Below are 13,695 nucleotides of genomic sequence, written 5' to 3'. Positions count from 1 at the left end.
GATCGTGATCTAGGAAATGTTCTTCGAATCAGTTCGTCGAAATATATATTCGAGAATTTTTTTGTGAATTTTTAGGAACTTCTCCAATTCAAACCATTTTGCAGAATCGCCAAAATTAAATTTACAAAAAAAATCAATTTTTTAATGAAATTTTGGATCTTCCAAGCAGTTTCGAAAATTATCCAAAGAAGTTGTTTTGTTGATTTCGATTTACAGAAGTTATTTTTCGCTTCATTTCTTCAAAGATTTCAACCATTTTTCCAGAATCGCCAAAGTGATATATTTGACCATTTTTGGAATATTTTAAAAATTCGATTTTGAAACCCAATTTTCGTAAATCTTGGTCTGGAAACATGAAAAGGCCATGTTTTTTTAATCCATTTGTTGAAATCTATATCCCAGCATTTTTTTTTTTTGCGTTTTAGTCAAATTTCCTAAAAGCTCGATTTTTCGATCTCGCACTTACCAAAATTTTTGAACTTTTTCCGAGCACTTTGGAAAATTATCAAATGAGATTTTTTTGTTGTTTTCGACTTCTAGAATTTATTTTTGGTTTCACATCTGTGAAAATTCCAACCATTTCTCCAGAATCGTCAAAATCAAATTGGGCCATTTTTGGGAAATTTTCAAAATTTGATATAGAAACCGAATAAATATTTCCGAAATCTTAGCCTGGGACTATCAACAGGCTGTTTTTCGAATCAGCTCGTCGAAATCCATACCCCAGATTTTTTGTGGATTCTTAGTCAAATTCGCCAAAAAATCGAATTTTCTAAACCCCTTATGAAATTTTGGAACTTTTTTCGAGAACTTTCGGAAATTACTGAAAGAGATTTTTTGGCTAATTTTGAGTTTCAGAAGTTATTTTCGGCTTCATTTTTCCAAATATTCCAGAAGAGCCAAAGTGGAATATCGCCATTTTTGGAATATTTTAAAAATTTGATTTTGAAACCGCATATTTTGAAGATCGTGATCTAGGAAATGTTTTTCGAATTAGTTCGTCGAAATATATATTCGAGAATTTTTTTGTGAATTTTTAGGAACTTCTCCAATTCAAACCATTTTGCAGAATCGCCAAAATTAAATTTACAAAAAAAAATCAACTTTTAATGAAATTTTGGATCTTCCAAGCAGTTTCGAAAATTATCTAAAGAAGTTGTTTTGTTGATTTCGATTTACAGAAGGTATTTTTCGCTTCATTTCTTCAAAAATTTCAACCATTGTTCCAGAATCGCCAAAGTGATATATTTGACCATTTTTGAAATATTTTAAAAATTCGATTTTGAAACCCAATTTTCGTAAATCTTGGTCTGGAAACATGAAAAGGCCATGTTTTTGAACCTATTTCTTGAAATCTATATCCCAGTATTTTTTCTTTTGCTTTTTAGTCAAATTTCCTAAAAGCTCGATTTTTCGATCTCCCACTCACCAAAATTTTTGAACTTTTTCCGAGCACTTTGGAAAATTATCAAAAGTGATTTTTTTTGTTGTTTTCGTCTCCTAGAATTTATTTTTGGCTTCACATCTGTGAACAATCCAACCATTTCTCCAGAATCGTCAAAATCAAATTGAGCCATTTTTGGGAAATTTTCAAAATTTGATATAGAAACCGAATAAATATTTCCAAAATCTTGGCCTGCGACTATCAACAGGTTGTTTTTCGAATTAGTTCGTTCGAAATCCATATCCCAGATTTTTTGTGGATTTTTAGTCAAATTCGCCAAAAAATCGAATTTTCAGAACCCCTTATAAAATTTTGGAACTTTTTTCGAGAACTTTCGGAAATTACCGAAAGAGATTTTTTGGCTAATTTTGAGTTGCAGAAGGTATTTTCGGCTTCATTTTTTCAAATATTACAGGCATTTTTCCAGAAGCGCCAAACTGAAATATCACTATTTTTGTAATATTTAAAAAATTTGACTTTGAAACCGAATATTTTGAAGATCGTGGTCTGGGAAATGTTTTTCGAATCAGTTCGTCGAAATCTATATTCGAGGATTTTTTGTGAATTTTTAGAAACTTCTCTAATTCAAACCATTTTGCAAAATCGCCAAAATTAAATTTACAAAAAAAATGCAATTTTTTTAATGATTTTTTTCCTTCTTCCAAGCAATTTTGAAAACTATCTAAAGAAGTTGTTTTGTTGATTTCGATTTGTAGAAGTTATTTTCCGCTTCATTTCTTCAAAAATTCCAACAATTTTTCCAGAATCGCCAAAATGACACATGACCATTTTTGGAGTATTTTAAAAATTCGATTTTGAAACCCAATTTTCGTAAATCTTGGTCGGGAAACATGAAAAGGCCATGTTTTTGAACCCTATTTCTTGAAATCTATATCCTAGCATTTTTTCTTTTGCGTTTTAGTCAAATTTCCTAAAAGCTCGATTTTTCGATCTCCCACTTACCAAAATGTTTGAACTTTTTCCGAGCACTTTGGAAAATTATCAAATGAGATTTTTTTGTTGTTTTCGACTTCTAGAATTTATTTTTGGCTTCACATCTGTGAAAATTCCAACCATTTCTCCAGAATCTTCAAAATCAAATTGAGCCATTTTTGGGAAATTTTCAAAATTTGATATAGAAACCGAATAAATATTTCCGAAATCTTAGCCTGGGACTATCAACAGTCTGTTTTTCGAATTGGTTCGTTCGAAATCCATATCCCAGATTTTTTGTGGATTTTTAGTCAAATTCGCCAAAAAATCGAATTTTCAAAACCCCTTATGAAAAATTTTGGACCTTTTTCTGAGAACTTTCGGAAATTACCGAAAGAAATTTTGTGGCTAATTTTGAGTTTCAGAAGTTATTTTCGGCTTCATTTTACCAAATATTCCAGAAGCGCCAAAGTGGAATATCACCATTTTTGGAATATTTTAAAAATTTGATTTTGAAACCGCATATTTTGAAGATCGTGATCTAGGAAATGTTTTTCGAATCAGTTCGTCGAAATCTATATTCAAGAATTTTTTTGTGAATTTTTAGGAACTTCTCCAATTCAAACCATTTTGCAGAATCGCCAAAATTAAATTTACAAAAAAAATCAATTTTTTAATGAAATTTTGGATCTCCCAAGCAGTTTCGAAAATTATCTAAAGCAGTTGTTTTGTTGATTTCGATTTACAGAAGTTATTTTTCGCTTCATTTCTTCAAAAATTTCAACCATTTTTCCAGAATCGCCAAAGTGATATATTTGACCATTTTTGAAATATTTTAAAAATTCGATTTTGAAACCCAATTTTCGTAAATCTTGGTCTGGAAAGATGAAAAGGCCATGTTTTTTGAACCCATTTATTGAAATCTATATCCCAGCATTTTTTCTTTCGCTTTTTAGTCAAATTTCCTAAAAGCTCGATTTTTCGATCTCGCACTTACCAAAATTTTTGAACTTTTTCCGAGCACTTTGGAAAATTATCAAATGAGATTTTTTTGTTCTTTTCGATTTCTAGAATTTATTTTTGGCTTCATATCTGTGAAAATTCCAACCATTTCTCCAGAATCATCAAAATCAAATTGAGCAATTTTTGGTAAATTTTCAAAATTTGATATAGAAACCGAATAAATATTTCCAAAATCTTGGCCTGGGACTATCAATAGGCTGTTTTTCGAATTAGTTCGTTCGAAATCCATATCCCAGATTTTTTGTGGATTTTTAGGCAAATTCGCCAAAAATTCGAATTTTCAGAACCCCTTATAAAATTTTGGAACTTTTTTCGAGAACTTTCGGAAATTACCGAAAGAGATTTTTTGGCTAATTTTGAGTTGCAGAAGGTATTTTCGGCTTCATTTTTTCAAATATTACAGGCATTTTTCCAGAAGTGCCAAAGTGCACTGTCACCATTTTTGGAATATTTAAAAAAATTGATTTTCAAACCGAATATTTTGAAAATCGTGGTTTGAGAAATGTATTTTGAATCAGTTCATCGAAATCTATATTCGAGAATTTTTTTGTGAATTTTAGGAACTTCTCCAAATCAAACCATTTTGCAGAATCGCCAAAATTAAATTTACAAAAAAAACATTTTTTTTATTCAAATTGTTGACCTTCTTCCAAGCAGTTTCGAAAATTTTCTAAACAAGTTTTTTTGTTGATTTCAATTTGTAGAAGTTATTTTCCGCTTCATTTCTTCAAAAATTCCAACCATTTTTCCAGAATCGCCAAAATGACATATGACCATTTTTAGAGTATTTTAAAAATTCGATTGTGAAACCGAATTTTCGTAAATCTCATGAAAAGGCCATGTTTTTTGAACCCATTTGTTGAAATCTACATCCCAGGATTTTTTATTTTGCGTTTTAGTCAAATTTCCTAAAAGCTCGATTTTTCAATCTCGCACTTACCAAAATTTTTGAACTTTTTCCGAGCACTTTGGAAAATTATCAAATGAGATTTTTTTGTTGTTTTCGACTTCTAGAATTTATTTTTGGTTTCACATCTGTGAAAATTCCAACCATTTCTCCAGAATCGTCAAAATCAAATTGAGCCATTTTTGGGAAATTTTCAAAATTTGATATAGAAACCGAATAAATATTTCCGACATCTTAGCCTGGGACTATCAACAGGCTGTTTTTCGAATCAGCTCCTCGAAATTCATACGCCTGATGTTTTTAGGCAAATTCGCCAAAAAATTGAATTTTCAAAACCCCTTATGAAAACTTTTGGACCTTTTCTGAGAACTTTCGGAAATTACCGAAAGAAATTTTGTGGCTAATTTTGAGTTTCAGAAGTTATTTTCGGCTTCATTTTTCCAAATATTCCAGAAGAGCCAAAGTGAAATATCACCATTTGTGGAATATTTTAAAAATTTTATTCTGAAACCGAATATTTTGAAGATCGTGATCTAGGAAATGTTTTTCGAATCAGTTCGTCGAAATCTATATTCGAGAATTTTTTTGTAAATGTTTAGGAACTTCTCCAATTCAAACCATTTTGCAGAATCGCCAAAATTAAATTTACAAAAAAAAAATCAATTTTTTAATGAAATTTTTTATCTCCCAAGCAGTTTCAAAAATTATCCAAAGAAGTTTTTTTGTTGATTTCGATTTACAGAAGTTATTTTTCGCTTCATTTCTTCAAAAATTTCAACCATTTTTCCAGAATCGCCAAAGTGATATATTTCACCATTTTTGGTATATTTTAAAAATTCGATTTTGAAACCCAATTTTCGTAAATCTTGGTCTGGAAACATGAAAAGGCCATGTTTTTTGAACCCATTTATTGAAATCTAGCACTTTGGAAAATTATCAAATGAGATTTTTTTGTTCTTTTCGACTTCTAGAATTTATTTTTGGCTTCACATCTGTGTCAATTCCAACCATTTCTCCAGAATAGTCAAAATCAAATTGAGCCATTTTTGGGAAATTTTCAAAATTTGAAATAGAAACCGAATAAATATTTCCGAAATCTTGGCCTGGGACTATCAACAGGCCGTTTTTCGAATCAGTTTGTTCGAAATCCATATCCCAGATTTTCTGTGAATTTTTAGGCAAATTTGGCAAACAATCGATTTTTCAAAATCCCTTATGAAATTTCTGAGCTTTTTCCGAGCACTTTCGAAAATTACCGCAGATTTCTTGGCCGCTTTCCACTTGTAGAATTTATTTTTGCTGTCCACTGGTTTTTCCGTGATCGTCAAAATGAAATTGGACCATTTTTGAAATATTTAAAAAAATTTGATTTTGAAATCGAATATTTCGGAACCATCAGGAGGCTATAATTTTTGGAATTAGTTCGTTGAGATTTATGTCCCAGAATTTTCTATTAATTTTTAGGCAACTGTGCCGAAAGCTCAGTTTTTCCATACACGAAATTTTTGACTTGTTTCCGAACACTTTGAGATTTTTTTGTTGATTTCGATTTGTGGATGTTATTTTCGACTTCATTTCTTCCCAAATTCTAACTATTTTTCCAGAATCGTCAAAATGAAATTGGACCATTTTTGGAATATTTAAAAAAAATTGAATTTGAAATCGAATTTTCATAAATCTTGGTCTGGAAACGCCAAAAGGGAACATTTATTGTTCGATCTTCTCCTTAGGAAATTTTTGAACTTTTTCCGAGCACTTTGGAAAATGATCAAAATAGATACAAGGATACCGTTTTGAAACACTTCTTCCATTCCCTGTTAAGAGTGAAAATCAATCACTCCCTATTTCCGGTACTCTTTGTCAATATTACATAACCGTGTTTGATAATAAACAATAGCTTGCACATTTCCTGTTGGTTTATTCTTCTACGTGCTCGAGCTCGGTTTGCATAGCGTTAAATCGCCTCGAAAAAAATCCTCCACTTCTTATGGATACACACAGAGAAATATCGTCGGCGCTGCAACATTCAAAGAGCAAACGTTTAATAAATATCGCTACATGAGAGCAGAATGCCAGATCGTTTGCTTTCTTGATTTGTGTGGCACAGGGTACGATTTACCCCAGAAGAATTCGAAAAATCTGCACCGTAACAAACAGGCGGTGTATGACGTTAATAAGAAACTTATCAGACGTGAGAATGCGATTGAAAAATGTCGAGAAACGTGCTCGGTTTACATGGAAACGTGCGAGTCATTGTGAAATTGTCACGCTTTTATTATTACTTTTTTCGGATAATAATTGTTTGCGAAATTATGATAAGCGGAAAATGAGCGACGTTTAAGTGTGTTAATTGAACCATAAAAATGGGTAATTCAAAGATTTGTTTTTTTAGAATGACGGAGTCGTTTGTGTAATTGGGTGCTAATTTTGGATGGATGATGATAATTGTGTACATGTAGCTGTCAAATGATGTTGGAGGACAGATAGCCGGAAAAAGGAAATCTGGTATATATTTTCTACTCTATACAGACGTGTTTAAAAATTCCTGAAGTAATCGCATGAAAAGCCACTTAAGCTCTCTTTTAATCTTCATTTTGCAAAAAAAAGCAAGTTAAACTTTTTTAATACAGAAAGTTAGTTTTCGATTAATGGATGGCACGCTATCGCAATCACAATATTCATTCATAAATAAGAAAATAATCCCTGGTTCATGCATTATTATTGTTTGTGAAACAATGTTTAGATTTTGGAAAAATCGGGATATTTGCGCTAATTCGTTAGTGGACTTAGATAATACGTGCCGAAATTTTATTGTTGTATTAAATGGTGGTTACTTGTTTGATTGATAGCTTCGTTTTTAACCGCTTGTGTGGGTCTTTTTGTGTTTATTTTATGATAAGATAGTTTGTTTCGCACTATTTATGTTCTGGTGTGGGTTTTGAGGGACTGTACTGATTATAGTGGACGCTTATGCATTTATTTATTGGAAATTGTGGATTTTTTGGAATAGTTTGCACACGGGAATTATTGTTTATTGTTTCTAGAATTTGTCTGAAACAATTGGATTTACCGCTACCACTGGAATTATCGTCATAATTTTTATTTATTTAATCAGTTCAGTTTCACAACCATTTGTAGTGGGTGAATTTACCTACCTTAGCTTTATATTGTATAAATTTGTCTGATCATCCCCATTAACATGTTGATGACGTCACTTCAAAATTTTGCGTAGTAATGGTTTGTGAATCCGCCTTGATTTTTACCCTGGATATCCATTTTCGGACCAATTTTTTTGTTAATTCGCTCCAAAAATGTGGATATGTCATGTCAAAATTTTGTCAAGAATATTAAAATCTTATCTTCGTGTTTTCAAATATTCCGAAAGGTCATTTATTTAACGAAACTTTTGACCATTTTTCGAGGACTTTGGAAATTACCAGAAGAAACTTTTTGGTTGATTTTGGTTTGTAGAAATTATTTCGGCTTCATTTGTTCGTTTATCAATATTAGAATGGCCTTTCTGTCACGTTTTTGTCTTTTTTCGAAGCTTTTTTCGTCCTCTTTGGCGCCTTTTTAATGCCCTTTTTGTCTATACAATTTTATGGCTGGTTATTTTTCTTTTTAGTTTTTTATCGCTTTTGCTTGATCGCCCTTTTTTGGCTTTTTTCTTTTTCTGTTGCCTTTTTTCTTTGTTTGTAATTTTTTTTCCCCTTTTTGATCCACTTTTTCTTCTATTTTATCGCATTTCCACGTTTATTTCTTTTTTCTTTTCGTCACCTTCTTTCCGTGCAAAATTAAATCCTGCAAAATATTTCAGCATCTTAAGTTTCTCATAAGCCTGATAAATTGCTAATCAAAATGTATCTGTTTATTCCTCCCAAAAATTTTTTGACATCATCTCAAGATTTTGTTGGATAAATCTTATCTAAAATGTACAAAATATTTAGTATTTTTGTGGTTTAAATATCAAATGCACCCTTTTACTCCCCTTTTTTATTTATATATTTTATCGCGTTGTTTCTCCTTTTCCCCTCTTTATTCCACCTTTTCTGTTACTTTTTAATATTCTTTAATCGTAGTATTTTTGTTGAATTTCTATCTTTTTTAGATTTTTTGTTCTTCCTGTTCGTCTTTTTACCGTTTTCTTTAGTCGCCTTTTTTTGTTTTTTTTGTCGCCATTTCTTCCCTTTCCTGTTATACTTTTTTGTTGCATTTTCTTCCTCTTTCATAGCACTTTTAGAGAAAAAGTGCTATGAAAGAAAAAGAAGACTAAAAAGTGACAAAAAAGTCGAAAAAAGGGTTTTTCGACTTTTTTGTCACTTTTTAGTCTTCTTTTTTAATTGCCTTTTTTGTTATTTTTCTATCACTTTTTTGAGTTTTTGTTTGGTAGTTTTTTTTTTTGTCTACTTTTGTATCATCTTTTTTTAGTCGTTTTTTCCTCTCGATCGTTTTTTATCACGTTTTTAAATTAGTCGCTATTTTTTATCCCCTTGTGTATTATTGTCTTTTCTTGTGGCTTATTAGGTTGTGTTTTTTTCTGTTTTTTCTGTAGCCTTGGTGTTATCGTCTTTTTCTGGCACTTTCCTCACCATTTTTTTTTTCATTTGTTTTTCATACTTTTTGTCGCTTTTTGTGGTTGTTTTATTTAGGTATATATTTTTTGTTGTTTTCCTCCTCTTCAATCGCCGTTTTTTTTTTAATTTTTGTAACTTTCTAATCTTCTTTTCTTTTCGCCTTTTTGTCGTCTTTTTTTCTGTCGCCTTTTTTGGATTTTTTTTCGTACTTTTTCATTTTTTTGTGTCGCCTTTTTTTGCTTTTGTCATACTATTTGGCACTTTTTTGAGATTGTTGTAATCCCTCTTTTATCTACATATATATACTTTATCACGTTTTCTGTAGCTTTTTTCATTTTTTCAGCTTTTTTGTTACTTTTTCTTTTAATTCGCCTTTTTTCTGTTAGTTTTCTGTCCTCCTTTTTACCGCCCTTTGATGTTTTCCTTGTTCATATTTTAGATTGTCCTTGACTTTTTATAGTCTTTTTAGGTGTTTTTAGGCCCCTTTTTGCATTATCTGTTTTTTTGGCTTCTTTTTTGGTCTTTTTTCTTTCTCCTGGCGCCTTTGTGTTATTATCTTTTTTGGGTTTTTTCTCGTCGGTTTTTTCTGTCGCTTTTTGTGCTTTCGTTTTCTGTTTCCCTTTTTTCACCCTTTCTCTATCGACTTTTTTGTCATCTTTATCGTCTTTTTTCTTATCTTTTTTTTGTTTGTAATTCTTTTTGTCGTTTTTTTGGATAACTTTTTTGATCGATTTTTTCTGATATTTTATCGCTTTTTCTACATTTATTACCATCTCTTTTCGTTTCTTTATTACTTGTTTTTTGTTCCCTACAAAACCAAACCCTGTAAAATCTTTCAAAGTTTTAAATTTCTCGCAAGTCTGATAAATCGCTAATCAAAATTTATCTGTTTATTCCTCCCAAAAATTTTTTGACATCATCTCAAGATTTTGTTGGATAAATCTTATCTAAAATGTACAAAATATTTTGTATTTTTGTGGTTTAAATATCAAAATGCACCCTTTTACTCCCTTTTTTATTTATATATTTTATCGCGTTGTTTCTCCTTTTCCCCTCTTTATTCCACCTTTGCTGTTACTTTTTAATATTCTTCTTTAATCGTAGTATTTTTGTTGAATCTCTATTTTTTTTAGATTTTTTTGTTCTTCCTGTTCGTCTTTTTACCGTTTTCTTTAGTCGCCTTTTTTTGTTTTTTTCCCTTTTTTTGTTTTTTTTTTGTCGCCTTTTCTTCCCTTTTCTGTTATACTTTTTTGTCGCTTTTTCTTCCTCTTTTTTAATTGCCTTTTTTGTTATTTTTTCTATCACTTTTAGCGATTTTTGGGACCTTTTTTTGAGTTTTTGTTTGGTAGTTTTTTTTTGTCTACTTTTCTATCATCTTTTTTTAGTCGTTTTTTATCAGGTTTTTAAATTAGGCGCTATTTTTTATCCCCCTGTGTATTATTGTCTTTTCTTGTGGCTTATTTGGTTGTGTTTTTTTTCTGTTTTTTCTGTAGCCTTGGTGTTATCGTTTTTTTTTGGCACTTTCCTCACCTTTTTTTTTCATTTGTTTATCGCTTGTCGTTTTTTGTGGTTGTTTTATTTAGGTATATATTTTTTGTTATTTTCCTCCTCTTCAATCTCCGTTTTTTTTTAATGTTTGTAACTTTTTAATCTTCTTTTCTTTTCGCCTTTTTGTCGTCTTTTTGTCTGTCGCCTTTTTTGGATTTTTTTCTTACTTTTTTCATTTTTTTGTGTCGCCTTTTTTTGATTTTGTCATACTTTTTGGCACTTTTTTGAGATTGTTGTAATCCCTCTTTTATCTACATATATATACTTTATCACGTTTTCTGTAGCTTTTTTCACTTTTTCAGCTTTTTTGTTACTTTTTCTTTTAATTCGCCTTTTTTCTGTTAGTTTTCTGTCCTCCTTTTTACCGCCCTTTGATGTTTTTCTTGTTCATATTTTAGGTTGTCCTTGACTTTTTATAATCTTTTTAGGTGTTTTTAGGCCCCTTTTTGCATTATCTGTTTTTTTTTTGGCTTCTTTTTTGTCTTTTTCTTTCTCCTGGCGCCTTTGTGTTATCTTTTTTGGCTTTTTTCTCGTGGTTTTTTTCTGTCGCTTTTTGTGCTTTCGTTTGTCATACTTTTTGGCTGTTTTTTTTTTCAGTCGTCGTTTTTTTAAGTGGGCTTTTTTCGCTTTTTTCGCATTTTTGTCACTTTTTGTGGCCTTTTGGCAATTTCTTTGGAACTTTTTTGAATTTTTTGGTTCTCTTTTCTGTTGCCCTTTTTTTTCACCCTTTCTCTATCGACTTTTTGTCATCTTTATCGTCTTTTTTAGCCTTTTTTCTTATCTTTTTTTTGTTTGTAATTCTTTTTGTTGTTTTTTTGGATAACTTTTTTACTTCTTTGGAGCCCTTTTTGATCAATTTTTTCTGATATTTTATCGCTTTTTCTACATTTATTACCATCTCTTTTCGTTTATCACCTTTTTTTTCCCTACAAAACCGCACCCTGTAAAATTTTTCAACGTTTTAAATTTCTCGCAAGTCTGATAAATCGCTAATCAAAATTTATCTGTTTATTCGTCCCAAACATTTGATGACATCATCTCAAAATTTTGTTGAATAAATCTTATCTAAAATATAGAAAATATTTTCGGTCTATTTTTGTGGTTTTTCAGCATCAAAAATACTCTTTTTGCCACCTTTTTTGTCCCTCATTTGCAACTTTTTTACCCTTTTTGCCTTTTTTGTCGACTTTATTAACATTTTTAGGCGTTTTTCCCCTTTAAGTCATTTTTTTTGTCGCCTTTGTTTTTGGCCTTTTTTTGTCAGCTTTTTTGCTTTTGCTTGTCATACTTTTTATGGCTTTTTCTAATGGCATTTTTGTCCCCTTTTTTATATTATTTATTATCGACTCTTACCTTTTTGTCACCTATTTTTTTCGCTGCTAAACTGAATACTGTGAAGTCTTGCTAACATTTTAAGGTTATGGTAACTATGTAAATTGCTAATAAAAATGTATCTGTTTATTTCCCCCAAAAACTTGATGACGTCATCTCAAAATTTTACGACTACAACTTTAAAGAGTAGGATTTATATAATTTTGTTTTTTTTTTCGAAAAATCTAGATGTATAGTCTTGGCAAATAAAAGTGGCAGACCTAACTTTTTACACCGTATGATCTTCTGTCAAATGATTTTATTAGCTTTCTGTAGCCGAAGTGGCATTGAAAACAGGGCCAGATCAGGTAGAAAATAACACAATAGAACAACAATAAAATAATTCAATCACACCTAAATTGTAAAATCCATCAACCCACTTCTATCAATAATTTTTTACACTAATCACTAAAATCAGGCTTACAACTATTATTATCACTTAATACCGAACTTATCTCCACTACTAATCAGCAATTAACCTTCCTAAGTGCTCTCAAATCATCAATGCACTAACCCCAATTGCAAAACATGCAAAAACTGATCACTAAATATGCAACACATTGACCATGATAACTGATAACCTAATCTAATCTCCCGCGCTCACATCACCTATTATGTAACACCACACGCCGTCGTAATCAAGCATGTGCGATTGTTAAAAATTCTAAATTGGGTTAAAGAGTAGAACGAAGGGTCAGGCAATAACAGTAATTGATTATAATGAGGCAAGAATGTCGAAGACGAGGACGGATCTGGACTGAATTCGACCAGATTAGGTCGGAATTTTGCTCCATTATCCAGCAATTATGTGGACGCGGATATACCAAAAAGTGGGCAGAATAATGCAGCAATTTATTAATAAGCAATTCACAGAGGCGACTTTCTCCCACAACTCGTGTAGAGACAGGTAAAGTTGTCTGAAGCATTCCTGCGTGGGGTCACGGCCACAAGTTTTCAAAGTGTAGAGAATGACGGCCGATGAAGTCCTTATGTTCACAATGAATCAGTTACGGAAATGGTTCGTGCTTATCTGGTTTCACGATGAATTGGGAAGGGCCGACGATTTCCACTGGAAAAGTGGCGTGTGACAAAGCGGTGACACGGTTTCGAAAAAACGATAGTTGAATGTGTAGGAATTTTTATTATGCAATTGTTGGAACAGCTGTAATCGGGCCAGTGGCGATTTTTAGTGGTCAGAAAACACAGCAGAGGAAGAGTGATAGCGAAAGGTTACGAAGATAAAATTGACGAAAATATAAACACTGATAACGAGACAAAAGATCCACACTTGTAACTTCTAATGTTTAAACAATTTGTAACATAAAGTGCGACCAACAAAAACACGTCGTCAAGTTGGCACTGGAAGAGCTTTCGAACTATATGGATTATATATTTTTTAGCTTGTCATGCTATGGTCTCTATTATTACTCATCTCTTTAAAGAACTAAAAGTAGAACATAATTTATTAGTTTTGCGGTTCTTGATCAATTCGTCACGAGGAAATCTTAAGGTTACTTCAGTTTTTTTAACGGAAATACTGGACATTCCAAATATTTTATCCTTAAAACCGTCTTGACAAAAAAATCTACACAAGACACATGATATAGGTTTAAATGAAGGAGAAAATATTACTTGTGATAATAATTTGTTTATAATTATGTTTTGATAACTTCCGTCGTTTCCATTTATTTGAGATGGTATATATGGTGTCCCAACGACAACTTATTTAAAACTTGATTTTGTATCTAAATTTTAAGAAAACTTTCGAAAATGTTTAAAATTCGACTAGCAGTTGACACATAATTTAATCTTGAGGGATACTCTAGGACCTATCACAATCCTTAGCTTACTAAGATTTTCGGATACTTCTTACTTACTTTGTTATGTCAAAAGAA

General features: G+C 31.2%; 1 protein-coding gene across 1 annotated transcript; it reads right to left on the bottom strand.

Moving 5' to 3' along the window:
* Positions 1-9,309: 9,309 nt before the first annotated feature.
* On the bottom strand, positions 9,310-12,446 carry LOC135125510 (uncharacterized). Its single transcript, XM_064051171.1, has 2 exons — positions 12,405-12,446; positions 9,310-9,741 (listed from the first exon to the last, which is right to left on the bottom strand). The coding sequence occupies exons 1-2, from the start codon at positions 12,444-12,446 to the stop codon at positions 9,310-9,312; spliced, it is 474 nt and encodes a 157-aa protein (XP_063907241.1).
* Between the last annotated feature and the right edge of the window lie 1,249 nt (positions 12,447-13,695).

The sequence above is a fragment of the Zophobas morio genome, unplaced genomic scaffold, assembly GCF_036711695.1.
Source record: "Zophobas morio isolate AGI-343-1 ecotype UQ-CSIRO unplaced genomic scaffold, CSIRO_AGI_Zmor_V1 ptg000008l, whole genome shotgun sequence".
Classification (NCBI taxonomy): Eukaryota; Metazoa; Arthropoda; class Insecta; order Coleoptera; family Tenebrionidae; genus Zophobas; species Zophobas morio.
Note: the sequence above shows the minus strand (reverse complement) of the source record. Positions and strands in the feature narration are given on the sequence as shown.